Raw genomic sequence first — 17014 nt, forward strand, 5'->3', positions numbered from 1 at the left:
AAGGTGGCTGTTCAATCAATGTCAGTTTTCAAGGGCTGCTTGTATTACAGGTAGGGGCAGACATTCTTTCAGGGAAAAATGAATGGGTTCTTTATGAATGCCAACACACAGACAGACAGAGGTAGAAAAGGTGTGCTTGGCCTGCAGATAAATGACAGCAGCACAGTCAATGATGGGCTTTTGTATTCGTCAAGTAAGCATAAATAGAGGATGCAACCTTGAGGGTACACTCAATATCAGTGTTCATAAAAACACACTAGCCATGCATTGAAACAATAGCAGCTGAACGGTGTAGTGGGAAACCTTTTTGTCTGGCTTGGGGGCATTTTGGATGGAGCCCAGGGCCTGACGTTTGTACTCCAGCTTGTCGTAGAGCTGGCGCAGCTTGTTGACAGCGTAGCTGGCCTGCTCATTGATGCCTTTAGTGCCTTCGTCCAGCGCCTCCTCCCCTCCCTCCAGAACCTGGAGCTGTGCAGAGGTGGAGGTTTAGATGATGGTGATAATACAAACGTGGATTAACTTGCCACAATACTAATAGAGCCCCACAGTGGAGGTGTCATAACACCCAGAAAACCTAGCAGTCAAACAGGGAAATGGTTCCAATTGTTTATCCAGCACAATTTCTTCCCATAGGCGATTTTACAGTTAAAATAAGGGCTGTGTTTCGTGAAGGTTTACTCTGGCGTGACGTTTTGATAACCGTGTAAATCTCTCTCGGACAAGGTGACTTATTAGTATAGTATACCTGTATACTCTCAAATTCGAAAATGCAAATTAGCAAAGTAGACATTATGTAAGACTACAAGTCCCTGCACATCATCTCTAGCTGACACCTTTGCTAACAGGTAGTGTGTCCATTTAAAAATTGCACAAGATAGTTCACAGAATTGTCCATTTAAAGAAATGTTCCCAATTTATTCATTACTAAATTTAGCTAACATTAGATAGTTAATCCAGATATTTTAAAACTTTGCCTCAATTCAGCAGTCTCGTCCAGATCATTATGGCATTTGTAGTTCTTTATGATAGCCACATTAGCATTTCTGGGAGGTGAATACATGTGAATGTATTGATAAGTCACTTTGTCCTAGAGAGATTAACACGGTTATCAAAACGCCACGCCAGGGTAAGCCTACGTGAAACACAACCCTTATTTTAAGTGTTTCTCAAATTCCCTACAGGAAACATTCATGGTGCAAAAAATTATTAGAACCATTTCCCTGTTTGACTGCTAGGTTTTATGGTTATGACTCGTACTGTGGTACTCTACGGACAACACTGTAGCACATGCTGGCTGGTATGTGAACATCTGCAGTGCATGTCCCCTTCCCAGCTTACCCCTTCGTCCTTGTCCTCGCTGCTGGACTGGGAGCTGCACTGCTGCTCCTCTCTCCTGATGAGCCTCTCGTAGAGGTCAGAGACCAGGAAGGACGGGTAGTAGCGCTCCTTCATGGTCTCATACACATCTCCCTGGATCCGGTGGAACACGTCCGTGCCCTTGTTCCCCACCAGGGTCTGCTGGATCTCCTTGTACAGGGCTTTCTCCACCGGGATCTCCCTGCTCTCCACAAAGAAGTTCTGGTAGATCTCCCCCACCAGCTGGGGAACCTCGTTCTGGGAAAAAACGAGTCAGGATGTGCACTGGGTTTTCAGCTTTAAAAGACAGTTCAGTTTCACCACAAGTCTCAGCGTAATGTTACCTGTCGGAGATATTTTACACGATGTCAGTCGTTAAGCCAGTGTTAGTAACGTTTGCTTTTGGAGGATGTGACAACTTTACCTTGTTGGCAGTCTTGAGCATCTCCACTAGCTCCCAGAAGCTGATGAGAGCCCTTTTGTCCACTCGCTCCATGTAGACACGGAAGTGCTCCCGGAACCCTGGGTTAGACATGATCTCTTCAAATTGGAGGATCTACAGGGAACAGACAGAACACAGGGGGTTTGCATAACGGCTTTTGATACCAGCCCTGCTCAAACATTTTAGATAAAACACTAAATATAATCTTGTCACCAAATAATTGATTTAAACACACTATTTTGCAATGATGGTCTACAGTGGCTGCAACAGCACTCAGTAGAGTAGCACCATGGTGTAGCCAGAGGTCAGCTAGCTTTCATCCTCCTCTGGGTACATTGACTTCAATAAAAAAAAAACTAGGAGGCTCATGGTTCTCACCCCCTTCCATAGACTTAGTCATTATGACAACTTCCGGTGTACGTCCTCCAACCTATCAGAGCTCTTGCAGCAAGAACTGACATGTTGTCCAGCCAATAAAAGGATAAGAGAATGAATCTAGTACTGAAAAGCATAAGCTACAGCTAGCTAGCACTGTAGCGCATTAAATGTGGTGAGTAGTTGTCTCAGAGAAAAAAAACAGCTTTGAACAAATTCATTTTTTCTCAAAATGAAGGAGAAGCAAGAGACATTTTCATTATTTGAAGTCCACAAGTGAAGGGACAAGGTGAGGAGAGTGTGTGTAGATGCAAAAAAGAATCCAACGTGGCTGCTACAAAAGTGTGTTTCTCAAACGGAGTGAAACAGGGATAAACATACCTGAAGTTGTCCAATAGAAACTGATTAAATTTTATTTAACCAGGCAAGTCAGTTAAGAACAAATTCTTATTTTCAATGACGGCCTAGGAACAGTGGGTTAACTGCCTGTTCAGGGGCAGAACGACAGATTTGTACCTTGTCAGCTCGGGGGTTTGAACTTGCAACTAGTCCAACACTAACCACTAAGCTACCCTGCCGCCCCTGCAAAATGCAGGGAAGAATGTGTCACTGTCTGACCATTTATTGGCTTGGCCAAAACTTTTGATTCGGAAGACCATTCCATTATTTTGGGCCAGCTAAGGAGTATTGGTGTCTCCGAGGGGTCTTTGGCCTGGTTTGCTAACTACCGCTCTCAAAGAGTGCAGTGTATAAACTCAGAAAATCTGCTGTCTCAGCCACTGCCTGTCACCAAGGGAGTACCCAAAGGCTCAACCCTAGGCCCCACGCTCTTCTCAAATCACAACAACATAGCTCAGGCAGTAGGAAGCTCTCTCATCCATTTATATGCAGATGATAGTCTTCTACTCAGCTGGCATCTCCCCGAATTTTGTGTTAAATGCTCTACAACAAAGCTTTCTTAGTGTCCAACAAGCTTTCTCTACCCTTAACCCTGTTCTGAACACCTCGAAAACAAAAGGTCATGTGGTTTGGTAAGAAGAATGCCCCTCTCCCCACAGGTGTTATTACTAGCTCTGAGAGTTTAGAGATTGAGGTCATCACCTCATACAAGTACTTGGGAGTATGGCTAGATGGTACACTGTGCTTCTCTCAGCACAAATCTACACTTGGTTTCCTCTATCGTAATCGGTCCTCTTTCCCCCCAGATGCCAAACTACCCCTTATTCAGATGACCATCCTACCCATGCTAGATTATGCAGACATCATTTACACTGCTCAAAAAAATAAAGGGAACACTTAAACAACACAATGTAACTCCAAGTCAATCACACTTCTGTGAAATCAAACTGTCCACTTAGGAAGCAACACTGATTGACAATAAATTTCATATGCTGTTGTGCAAAAGGAAGACAACAGGTGGAAATTATAGACAATTAGCAAGACACCCCCAATAAAAGGAGTGGTTCTGCAGGTGGGGACCACAGACCACTTCTCAGTTCCTATGCTTCCTGGCTGATGTTTTGGACAGGCCAGTACATCAGCAGACATGGAGGTCGTAAGAGGGCAACAACCCAGCAGCAGGACCGCTACATCCGCCTTTGTGCAAGGAGGAGCAGGAGGAGCACTGTCAGAGCCCTGCAAAATGACCTCCAGCAGGCCACAAATGTGCATGTGTCTGCTCAACCGGTCAGAAACAGACTCCATGAGGGTGGTATGAGGGCCCGACGTCCACAGGTGGGGGTTGTGCTTACAGCCCAACACCGTGCAGGACGTTTGGCATTTGCCAGAGAACACCAAGATTGGCAAATTCGCCACTGGCACCCTGTGCTCTTCACAGATGAAAGCAGCTTCACACTGAGCACATGTGACAGACGTGACAGAGTCTGGAGACGCGGTGGAGAGCGTTCTGCTGCCTGCAACATCCTCCAGCATGACCGGTTTGGCGGTGGGTCAGTCATGGTGTGGGGTGGCATTTCTTTGGGGGGGCCGCACAGTGTGCTCGCCAGAGGTAGCCTGACTGCCATTAGGTACCGAGATGAGATCCTCAGACCCCTTGTGAGACCATATGCTGGTGCGGTTGGCCCTGGGTTCCTCCTAATGCAAGACAATGCTAGACCTCAGCAGTTCAGCAGTTCCTGCAAGAGGAAGGCATTGATGCTATGAACTGGCCCGCCCGTTCCCCAGACCCGAATCCAATTGAGCACATCTGGGACATCATGTCTCGCTCCAACCACCAACGCCACATTGCACCACAGACTGTCCAGGAGTTGGCGAATCCTTTAGTCCAGGTCTGGGAGGAGATCCCTCAGGAGACCATCCGCCACCTCATCAGGAGCATGCCCAGGCGTTGTAGGGAGGTCATAGAGTCACGTGGAGGCCACACACACTACTGAGCCTCATTTTGACTTGTTTTAAGGACATTACATCAAAGTTGGATCAGCCTGTAGTGTGGTTTTCCACTTAAATTTTGAGTGTGACACCAAATCCAGACCTCCATGGGTTGATAAATTTGATTTCCATTGATAATTTGTGTGATTTTGTTGTCAGCACATTCAACCATGTAAAGAAAAAAGTATTTAATAAGAATATTTCATTCATTCAGATCTAGGATGTGTTATTTTAGTGTTCCCTTTATTTTTTTGAGCAGTGTATAAATCAGCAGGTAAGGGTGCTCTCGAGCGGCTAGATGTTCTTTACCATGCGGCCATCAGATTTGCCACCAATGCTCCTTATAGGACACATCACTGCACTCTATACTCCTCTATAAACCCGTCGCAAGACCCACTGGTTGATGCTTATTTATAAAACCCTCTTAGGCCTCACTCCCCCATATCTGGAGAGATCTACTGCAGCCCTCATCCTCCACATATAACACCCGTTCTGCCAGTCACATTCTGTTAAAGGTCCCCAAAGCACAAACATTCCTGGGTCGCTCCTCTTTTCAGTTCGCTACAGCTAGAACGAGCTGCAACAAACACTCAAACTGGACAATTTTATCTCAATCTCCATTCAAAAACTCAATCATGGACACTCTTACAGACAGTTGTGACTGCTATGGGTGGTGTATTGTTGTCTCTACCTTCTTGACATTTGTGCTGTTGTCTATGTCCAATACTGGTTTGTACCATGTTAAGTTCTGCTACCATGTTGTGTTGCTACCATGTTGTTGTTATGTTGCTACCATGCTGTGTTGTCATGTGTAGCTGCCTTGCTATGTTGTCGTCTTAGGTCTCTATGTAGTGTTGTCTCTTGTTGTGATGTGTTTTATTCTATATTTATATTGTATTAAAAAGTACTTATATATATCCCAGGCCCCATCCCCGCAGGAGGCTTTTTGGTAGGCTGTCATTGTAAATAAGAATGTGTTCTTAACCGACTTGCCTAGTTAAATAAAGGTTAAATAAAACGTTTTATTAAATGTGTATTATGTGCTACCTTAGTCCTTAGATGCGTTTACTTGCAGGCTGACTAGCAATGTATTGTGTTGCAATGTCCCTTACATTGGATGCCTAAATCGACTACAAAACAAGTTGAAGTGACATAATTCAAAAGGATACATAAAAAGAACTCCCCTAAAATTACTGTTCGCATGATTCGATGAACCGAATCCTATCTAATACAACGGCGAAGTGAATCCTTTGTTTCGTCAAAAAGAACCATTGAAAAGAATCATAAGAATCATTCACAAATGTTCATCAACTTTGTATGGCCTTAGTCGCGAGTGTCTGTGGAAGGTTTTTGGGGATATGACAAAAACATGATAATAATAGCTAAACAGTTAACTACAGGGTACAATATGTTTTGAATTGGCTACCTAATTAGTTATTAGTTTGTTCTCTATCATATTTTACAGGCTAGGCCTACCTGCTGCCGTCTCTGTCCTTGAGAAACGTCCCACTCGTTGTGCACACATGCAAGTGATGCGCGTAAACACACATGCACTAAAGCGTCATTTCGATCCTGGCTGATATGTAGATTTTTATTTGATTGATAAAATATATTTTTTAAACTGTGCCTAAATAAATTACATTAACAAATTCTTAAAATAAACTGAGGGTTGGAACTGACAGTTGGAAAACACAATTGTAAAATGTCATGACTTTTCCAGGGTTTTCATGACCATAGGAAGCCTGTATACTGGCCCCAAAGAACAGCAGACTGTGCATCCCAAATGGCAGGTCACTACCTTTAAACACAGGGCTATGGTCAAAAGTAGTCCACTATATAGGGAATAGAGAAAGGGGGATACCTAGTCAGTTGTACAACAATGCATTCAACTGAAATGTGTCTTCCACATTTAACTCAACCCCTCTGAATCAGAATAGGGTGGCAGTCAATAAATGCCATTGATTTGAAGGTTAGCCAGCCAATTTAAAGGTGACAACAAAAATGTACAGAGTAGAGCACTATTCAGTGTGGTGAGGAGACCTGAGGTTATTTATCACTGCCAGATACAGACACTGTGCTCATCAAAAACATTGAGAGCTCAGCCATCATGCCGTTACGGGACTAATGGGCCAATGTTCCAACAGGGTGTTCAGGGTGGGCTGACACAGACTGCATCCCAAATAGCACCCCATTTTCTACATAGTGCACTACTTTGACCAGAGCCCCATCCGATCAGTTACTGAACTCCAGATAAGGGAATGCCAGGCCCACATTCATTAAAGCTCAGACATCTGGGACTGCAGAGGAGTCAAAGGAATGTTTAATGACACTCAAATACAGTTACAATATGAACTAATGTAATGGGAGGCAATAAGGTCTTCCTCTCCCTGCTGTAATTATACTCTAAAGGGAACCTCCGGGTATGTCAACACAGCACTCACTGTGAAATGCCAAAGGGCTCAGTGCATGTGTGTGCTGTAGATATTACACTGTCAAACAAACACATGGCTGTTCTGCCGTCTTGGCTGTTCTGCCGTGTAATAAAACAGGATTTAATCTGCTACTGGCACTTTGTCAGAGTTTAGAGGGTTTAGAGCACGTGTCAAACTCATTCCTCGGAGGGCCGATTGTCTGCAGGTTTTCGCTCCTCCCTTGTACTTGATTAGTAAGGAACTCCCCAGACCTGGTTGACGAGTTCTTAATTGAAAGTTTAAAAAATTAAGACCAGCGGACACTACATGGAATGAGTTTGACACCCCTGGTTTAGAGGGATTACCAGGATGTGTACTCCAAGCATGCGCTGACCAACTGGCAAGTGTCTTCACTGACATTTTCAACCTGTCCCTGACTGAGTCTGTAATAACAACATGATTCAAGCAGACCACCATAGTCCCCGTGCCCAAGAACACCAAGGTAACCTGCTTAAATGACAACCCACCTGTAACAGTCACTTCTGTAGCCATGAAATGCTTTGAAAGGCTGGTGATGGCTCACATCAACACAAAAACCCTAGACCCACTCCAATTAGCATACCACAAGAACAGATCCACAGATGACACAATCTCTATTGCACTCCACACTATCCTTTCCCACCTGGACAAAAGGAACACATACATGAGAATGCTGTCCTACAGCTGCACCATCGATAGCATCCTAAATGGTTGCGTCACCGCCTGGTATGGCAACTGCTCGGCATCCGTCCGCAAGGCGATACAGAGGGTAGAGCATACGGCTCAGTACATCACTGTGGCCAAGCTTCCTGCCATCCAGGACCTTTATACCAGGCAGTGTCAGAAGACCCTAAAAATTGCCAAAGACTCTAGCCACCCGTCAGACTGTTCTCTCTGCTACTGCAAATATTTTCTTAACTGCACTGTTGGTTAAAGGGCTTGTAAGTAAGCATTTCACCATGTATTCGGCACATGTAGCAATATAATTTGAGAATATATATTTTTTATTTATTTAGAAGGTTTAGAGCAGAGGGACTGCAGACAGACTGACATAAACCCCAGCCAAACATCAACACTGGGCAGTGTGTGTGTGTGTATAGTCATACCCTCTGACTCTGGGGCCCCTCTCCCTCGTCCGTGCAGCCCTCCTCCTGCTGTTCGTAGTTGGGGCCCCCCAGGAGACGGATGCGTTTTTCACACTGCTTCTTGGCCACAGTCAGCTGGTTGATGTAGCGCTTCATGTTGCGTGCTCTGAGCAGGTCGGCCTTCATGGCTGCAGTCTCCTTCCCTTTACTGTCTGTAGGGACGAGTTGTCGGAAGACATCTTAGTATATTTAAAATATACGGTTGATCAGTTAAATAACACCGAGGCCACAGATGCTTTAATCCAAATATTTGATAGGTTAATCAAGGTGAACACCAAGGACAAAGGCACAGCCCTTCAAATAGTGATGAGAGAAGAGATTCTTTATCAACCTTGTATTGAGACCAATAAAACTAGCTCCCTCAGACAGAGAGAACAAGAGAACCCTGCAGGTCTCAGACAGGAGATGGGACATGAATCCTTCAGACAAATTGACTCTATTGAGTTCCACACCATCCCCATTACTGTGTTAGGATGATTCAAACAACTCATGTTACATCTATTTTCAACATGACGTCTCTGGATGGACTAGAGGAGGGTGAATGAGAACATGATGCACTACGTTGTGGAGGAAACATCATCTGCCCTCCTACAAACATAACTCAATTTCCCCCCTGTACAGAGGTAATGAAATCCTGGCTGGGAGGCAGATGGGGTGAGACAGAGGATCAAGTGAACAGCTTTTAGCTCACATTGGAGTTGCCACAATGTCTTTCTCATTCATCACATACAAATCATCCCCCCTCTTTCTCTGAATCATATCGCTCAATTCATCTGAGAAAAGGTGAAGACTGACAACTGCAGCCTCTCCTTTCTGCTGTGTGAGAGATCAGTGAATGACATTTAGCTTCCAGTCTGTCAGTTTCCAGTCCACTGCCCATCGCAGCTCGCTGAGAAAGAGAGAATATTAAAGTGTTGCAGCTTGCTGAGAGAGAAACATTTTAATGTATTCACTGGCTCATAAAGACCCTTCGCCTCATAGGAAATTTCCGGTTAATTTCTCTGGGTAATCACTGTGCCGACACCTTGGTAACTGCCCAGCTGTCAATCATAGCTCTTAGTCATAGATGCAACATCAAACTCCATTGACGTCAGAGCTGTTATAGACCTGGACCCGTACGCATAAAGCATCTCAGAGTAAGAGTGCTGATCTAGAATCAGTTTTCCTTTTTAGTTCACATTAAATAAGATTACATGGACAGGGGGAGACCTGATCCTAGATCAGCACTCCTACTCTAGACCGTATTCACAAAGTGTCAAGAGCACAGCCTGTAGCTAAAGGTTGTTCACTAGAGACAGTGGAGTTGTTGTTCATGGCCTACCTTTCTGTTTCTTCAGCTGGGGGAGGCTGCTGATGGTGGTGGCCTGAATGATCTCCACCACGATCTGGTACCTACAAAAGGAGCGAGAGGAAGAAGTTAGGAAGGGAGAAGAGATGGGAAGAACAAAAAGGAGTTGTTTCAGCTGGACTAACATGCCATTAGTATAATTGAAAACAGGACATCATCCTGTTAGCCTGCCCAAAGAGCCACCCGCCACAATAGTTAGATGTATGTCATTTATGGTTAAGTATCAGAAGGTAGGAAAGCCATGGTGGTGCAGAGAACATTTAGTTTGAATTTCACATCCCAATTACTGGTGAAATAAGCCATTAAAAAGTGCCAATGAAACAATGACTCCAAGCAACTGCAATCATTTTGCGTTCTCACTGCCTCGCCTCAAATGACCAGAGACGTCAAATAAATGCAATAGATGGCAGGGCACCATAGATGGCAGGGCCTCCCTCTGGCACTCTCACAGACAGACTGGTTTGCATGTAATTACCTCATTGCAGTCAACTACAAGTAATGCTGATGGTAGTTCAAGGCCATGTGACCTTGGCTATGGGTAGATATGATTGGGATGATAACCATTATATCCATCAGGAAATAATATTTGCGTCATACAGCAAGTAATCTTAAGACTGACGCAGACACGCATGCAACACGTCACTAACATTACATAGAGCATTAGACATACAGTGCTTCATACATACAGTGCATTCGGAAAGTATTCAGACCCCTGGACTTTTTCTACATTTTGTTACGTTACGGCTTTATTCTAAAATTGATGAAATAAAACTTCTCAATCTGAGCACAATACCCCATAAAGACAAAGTAAAAACAGGTTTTTAGAAATACCTTATTTACATCATTCCCTTTGCTATGAGACTCAAAATTGAGCTTAGGTGCAACCTGTTTCTATTGATCATCCTTCATCTGTTTCTACATCTGTCTATATAAAAGGTTCCACAGATGATATTGCATAACAGAGCAAAAACCAAGCCATGAGATCGAAGAAATTGTCCGTAGAGCTCGGAGACAGGATTGTGTCGAGGCACAGATCTGGGGAAGGGTACCAAAAGCCTTCTGCAGCATTGAATGTCCCCAAGAACACCGTGGCCTCCATCATTCTTAACTGGAAGAAGTTTGGAACCACCAAGATTCCTCCTAGAGCTGGCAGCCCAGCTAAACTGAGCAATTGGGGGAGAAGGGCCTTGGTCAGGGAGGTGACCAAGAACCCAGTGGACACTGACAGAGCTCTAGAGTTTCTCTGTGGAAATAGGAGAACCTTCCATGCGAAGCGTCACGTCTGGAAGAAAGCTGGCACCACCCCTACGGTGAAGCATGGTGGTGGCAGCATCATGCTGTGGGGATGTTTTTCAGCAGCAGGAACTGGGAGACTAGTCAGGATCGAGGGAAAGATGAACAGAGCAAAGTACAGAGAGAACCTTGATGAAAACCTGCTCCAGAGCACTCAGGACCTCAGACTGGGGCGTCCTTGTGTGACCCAGCCAGTCCCGGACTTGAACCCAACCTGAAATTAGCTGTGCAGCAACACTCCCCATCCAACCTGACAGAGCTTGAGAGGATCTGCAGAGAAGAATGGGAGAAACTCCCCAAATACAGGTGTGCCAAGTTTGTAGTGTCATACCTGAGAAGACTCAAGGCTGTAATCGCTTAATACGTTACTTAAAATGTCTAAAAACCCATTTTTGATTTGTCATTACGGGGTATTGACATAATACAGCACAAAATAGTGAAGGCATCATCAACCACTGCCTGTATGGGAACACTGTGTCCCAAATGGAACACTTCCCTATATAGTAAACTACATTTAACCAGGGCCCATGTCTCTGGTCAAAAGTAGTGCACTATATAGGGAATAGGCTGATTTAAATTAATTAAACATATTTTATAAATATTTTCAAGTTCAATGCAAACATGTTCACTGTTCTGCAATATATGCTTAAACAATTTAAGTATTTGCTGTGCATTAGTGATATAAACACCCCTGTTTTAGAGACATGTTGTAGTGATAAGGGATGTTAGCTTTATAACTTTTATTTTCCAATTCTATAAAAACATGCCAAAATGCTAACTAAATTAGCCCTGGAGCATTATAGTGGTATAAAACAGAAACAAAAGAAGTTGAGATTTGTATTACAAAAAAAGTGATATAAAACCCCCGTTTTAGAGACCTGTTTCAGTGATATAAATCCCCCGTTAGTGATATAAAAAATAAAAAAAAACTGGTAGTGATATAAAACCCCCTTTATAGTGATATAAAACACTCTGTCACGCCCTGGTCAAAGTATATTGTGTTTGTCTTTATTTATTTGGTCAGGCCGGGGTGTGACATGGGTTTATTGTGGTGTGTTTTGTCTTAGGGTTTTTGTTAGGTATTGGGTGTGTGGCTTAGTGGGGGTATCTAGCAAAGTCTATGGCTGTCTGGAGTGGTTCTCAATCAGAGGCAGGTGTTTATCGTTGTCTCTGATTGGGAACCATATTTAGGCAGCCATATTCTTTGAGTGTTTCGTGGGTGATTGTTCCTGTCTCTGTGTTTTCACCAGATAGGACTATTTCGGTTTTCACATTTTCATTATTTTGTAGTTTCTTCATGTATCGTTTTTTCCTTCATTAAAATATCATGAATCACCATCACGCTGCATTTTGGTCCGACTCTCCTTCACCACAAGAAAGCCGTTACACCCTCATTTTAGAAACCTGTTACAGTGATTAAACCCCCCTGTTTTAGAGACCTGTTACAGTGATATAAAACCCCCGTTACACTGATAAAAACCCTGTTCTTGATTCCCTGATAAAGCGCTCTGCTACAGTACATGTCATCTTACTGAAGCTCAGTTCCCATGGAAACCCAGCAGTAAGGTATACAGACACGGCAGGTTCGGTGTAATTTAAGCTAGAGCTCCACGTCATCAGTGGGCTTAAATATGGTTACATCTACCATGCTAAACTAGCTAATTTAGCTGTCTGCATACTGCAATTATCGCACAAGTGAAAAGCCTTATATCCAGCAGGTAGCCTAGCAGTTAAGAGCGTTGGGCCAGTAACAAAAAGGTCGCTGGTTCGAATCCCCGAGTCGACTAGGAGAGAAATCTGTTGATGTGCCCTAATGCAACGCACTTAACCCTAATTGCTCCTGTAAGTCGACTGATAAAGAGCCTCTGTTAAATGCCTAAAAAGTAAATCCACTGATTTAAACTGTTGGACACGGCAAGAGAACTAACACTTTAGCCTAAATGATTTCCGTAACTGAGAATCAGATCAGACACCTCTGGTAAACAGACTACCAACAGTAGATACATATGAGTCATCCTTAGATAATGTAGCAGGCTGTCCTTGCAACATTTTAGCCAGCTGCTTAGTACAAGAGAGCATTGCCAAGGCTCAGAGTGCTTAAGAATTTTTTTTTACAGTTGGATCAATATAGTTTCAAATTAGCAACGAAAAAAATAAAAGGGTCTATATCTTGTGATCGATGTGGATAACATGACTAGTTTTAACGATTAAAGCGTATGAAATCCTTGCCTTTGAGAGTGCCATACAGAAAGATTGGACTGATCCACAGTTGTGATGGATCCGGTATTATAAGATGCTTTGCTGATTTATCATACACTAGTAACTACAGGGCATTCAATGGCTGCATCCCAAATGGCACCCTCATCCCTATAGAGTTCACTAGCATAGGGCTCTGGTCAAAAGTAGCGCACTATAGGGAATAGGGTGTCATTTGGGACGAATACATCAGTCCTCCAATGCAGTTTCTGATCGTCAGGCACAAGGCAGGCTGAACACCAGCTGCATGCACAGTGCCTTCAGAAAGTATTTATACCCCTTGACTTATTCCACATCCTGTATTATAGCCGGAATTCAAAATGGATTTAATAGATTTTTCTTCTCACCCATCTACACACAATACCCCATTATGACAAAGTAAAAACATGTTTAGAAATGTTTGCAAACTTAAAATGAAATACAAAAATAATTTGCATAAGTATTCACACCCGAGTCAATACTTTGTAGAATACCTTTGGTGGTGATTACAGCTTTGAGTGGTCTCGGGTATGTCTGTATAAGCTTTGAGTGGTCTCGGGTATGTCTGTATAAGCTTTGAGTGGCCTCGGGTATGTCTGTATAAGCTTTGAGTGGCCTCGGGTATGTCTGTATAAGCTTTGAGTGGCCTCGGGTATGTCTGTATAAGCTTTGAGTGGTCTCGGGTATGTCTGTATAAGCTTTGAGTGGTCTCGGGTATGTCTGTATAAGCTTTGAGTGGTCTCGGGTATGTCTGTATAAGCTTTGAGTGGTCTCGGGTATGTCTGTATAAGCTTTGAGTGGTCTCGGGTATGTCTGTATAAGCTTTGAGTGGTGTCGGGTATGTCTGTATAAGCTTTGAGTGGCCTCGGGTATGTCTGTATAAGCTTTGAGTGGCCTCGGGTATGTCTGTATAAGCTTTGAGTGGTCTCGGGTATGTCTGTATAAGCTTTGAGTGGTCTCGGGTATGTCTGTATAAGCTTTGAGTGGTCTCGGGTATGTCTGTATAAGCTTTGCACATGTGGATTTTCCCCAATTCTTCATTGCATATTTTCTCAAGCTCTATTAAGTTAGATGGGGAGCAGCGGTCACGTGCAGTGCTGTGGAGACCGTTGTCCTTCTGGCAGGTTCTCCTATCTCAGCCATGGAACTCTGTAGTTCTGTCAGAGTGGTCATTGGGTTCTTGGTCACCTCCCTGACCAAGGTCTTATTGCCCGGTTGCTCAGTTTGGTCAGACGACCAGCTCTGGTCAGAGTTTAGGTAGTTCCAGATTTTTTTTTTCAATTTCCCAAATATATGCCTTATCACAATTCTCTCAGAACTACAGAGAGTTTATTGGACTGCATGGTATAGTTTCTGCTCTGACATACACTGTCAAATGTGGGACCTTATATAGACAGGTGTGTTTCTAAATCACCTCCAAAGAATTGAATTGTTCACAGATGGACTCCAATCAAGTTGTAGTGACATTTCAAGGATGATAAAAAAAATGTACTAGATGCACCGGAGCTCAATTTGAAGTGTCATAGCAAAGGGGTGTGAATACTTACCGTTTGTCATTATGGGGTATTATGTGTAAATGGGTCAGAAGTGCTTTAATAAAATTAGAATTCAGGCTGTAACAAAACTCTGGAATAAGTCCAGGGGCATGAATACTTTCTGAAGGCACTGTATTTCTGTATGCATGTACACGGAGTGTACAAAACATTAGGAACACCTTCCTAATATTGAGTTGCACCCCCTTTTGCCCTCAGAACAGCCTGAATTCCTCAGGGCATGGACTCTACAAGGTGTCGAAAGTGTTACACAGGGATGCTGGCTCATGTTGACTCCAACGCTTCCCCACAGATGTGTAAAGTTCGCTGGATGTCATTTGGGTGATGGACACTTCTTGATAAGTTTCCTGTGTGCGAGTGTGAAAAACTCAGCAGCGTTGCAGTTCTTGACAAACAAGTGCGCCTGGCACCTTCTACCATACTCTGTTCAAAGGCACTTAAATATTTTGTCTGGCCCATTCACCCTCTGAATGGCACACACACACACACACTACAGCTCTCAAATTGTCTCAAGGCTTAAAAATAATTATTTAACCTGTGTGTCTGCACACACATTTCGGAAGCTCTTCAGATCTCTTAACAAAATGTGGAAAAAGTTACAGTACACCTTATTCTAAAATGGATTAAAAAAACAAATATATATATATATATCCTCAATCTACACACAATGCCCCATAATGACAAAGCGAAAACAGGTTGATATTTTTGTAAATTATTTAAAAAACTAAAATACCTTATTTACGTAAGTATTCAAACCCTTTGCTTTGAGACTTGAAATTGAGCTGAGGTGCATCCTGTTTCCATTGATCATCCTTAAGATGCATCTACAACTTGGAGTCAACCTGTAGAAAGGCACACACCTGTCTATATAAAGTCCCACAGTTGACAGTACACGTCAGAGCAAAAATCAAGCAGGACAGAGTTCCTTTGTTCAGTGTGCATGTTCTTCTACCCATCTTAATCTTTTCTTTTTATTGGCCAGTCTGAGTTATGGCTTTTTCTCTGCAACTCTGTCTAGAAGGCCAGCATCCCGGAGTCACCTCTTCACTGTTGACTGAGACTGGTGTTTTGCAGGTTTTATTTAATGAAGCTGCCAGTTGAGGACTTGTGAGGCGTCGGTTTCTCATACTAGACACTAATGTACTCTTGCGCAGTTGTGCACCGGGACTTCCCACTCCTCTTTCTATTCTGGTTAGAGCCAGTTAGAATTGTTCTGTGAAGGTAGTACTACACAGCGTTGCACCAGATCTTCAGTTTCTCGCATGGAATAGCCTTCATTTCTCAGAACCATTTTGAGCCTGTAATCGAACCCACAACTGCTGATGCTCCAGATACTCAACTAGTCTAAACGACAGTTTTATTGCTTCTTTAAAATCAGAACAACAGTTTTCAGCTGTGCTAACATAATTGCAAAAGGGTTTTCTAATGATCAATTAGCCTTTTAAAATGCTAAACTTGGATTAGCTAACACAACGTGACATTGGAACACAGGAGTGATGGTTGCTGATAATGGGCCTCATTTTAAATGGACAAAAAAAAGTGCTTTTCTTTCAAAAACAAGGACATTTCTAAGTGACGCCAAACTTACAAAACATTAGGAAAATCTGCTCTGTCCATGAGATGGACCAGGTGAAAGCTATGATCCCTTATGACCCAGTCAGCGGCGCGGTGTCAGGGCGACAGGCTGACCCAGCCAGCGGCGCGGTGTCAGGCTGACCCAGTCAGCGGCACGGTGTCAGGGCGACAGGCTGACCCAGCCAGCGGCGCGGTGTCAGGGCGACAGGCTGACCCAGCCAGCGGCGCGGTGTCAGGGCGACAGGCTGACCCAGCCAGCGGCGCGGTGTCAGGGCGACAGGCTGACCCAGCCAGCGGCGCGGTGTCAGGGCGACAGGCTGACCCAGCCAGCGGCGCGGTGTCAGGGCGACAGGCTGACCCAGCCAGCGGCGCGGTGTCAGGGCGACAGGCTGACCCAGTCAGCGGCGCGGTGTCAGGGCGACAGGCTGACCCAGCCAGCGGCGCGGTGTCAGGGCGACAGGCTGACCCAGCCAGCGGCGCGGTGTCAGGGCGACAGGCTGACCCAGCCAGCGGCGCGGTGTCAGGGCGACAGGCTGACCCAGCCAGCGGCGCGGTGTCAGGGCGACAGGCTGACCCAGCCAGCGGCGCGGTGTCAGGGCGACAGGCTGACCCAGCCAGCGGCGCGGTGTCAGGGCGACAGGCTGACCCAGCCAGCGGCGCGGTGTCAGGGCGACAGGCTGACCCAGCCAGCGGCGCGGTGTCAGGGCGACAGGCTGACCCAGCCAGCGGCGCGGTGTCAGGGCGACAGGCTGACCCAGCCAGCGGCGCGGTGTCAGGGCGACAGGCTGACCCAGCCAGCGGCGCGGTGTCAGGGCGACAGGCTGACCCAGCCAGCGACGCGGTGTCAGGGCGAC

The 17014-nt window shown here is 44.7% G+C and overlaps 1 protein-coding gene across 2 annotated transcripts in view; it reads right to left on the minus strand.

Annotated features, from left to right (window-relative positions):
• snx25 (sorting nexin 25) overlaps positions 1-17014 on the minus strand; it is a 55815-nt gene that overhangs the window by 23241 nt on the left and 15560 nt on the right. For both annotated transcript variants that reach the window (XR_004202992.1, XM_020502100.2), the window contains exons 6-10: positions 9478-9548; positions 8118-8308; positions 1781-1912; positions 1339-1614; positions 304-468 (exon numbers count right to left, since the gene is read on the minus strand). Coding sequence is in view for 1 of the 2 variants with exons in the window: in XM_020502100.2 (XP_020357689.1) it covers positions 304-468; positions 1339-1614; positions 1781-1912; positions 8118-8308; positions 9478-9548 (835 nt within the window). In the remaining variant the exon portion in view is untranslated. The remainder of the gene's footprint in view (positions 1-303; positions 469-1338; positions 1615-1780; positions 1913-8117; positions 8309-9477; positions 9549-17014) is intronic.

Source organism: Oncorhynchus kisutch, linkage group LG15 (genome assembly GCF_002021735.2).
Source record: "Oncorhynchus kisutch isolate 150728-3 linkage group LG15, Okis_V2, whole genome shotgun sequence".
Taxonomy (NCBI): domain Eukaryota; kingdom Metazoa; phylum Chordata; class Actinopteri; order Salmoniformes; family Salmonidae; genus Oncorhynchus; species Oncorhynchus kisutch.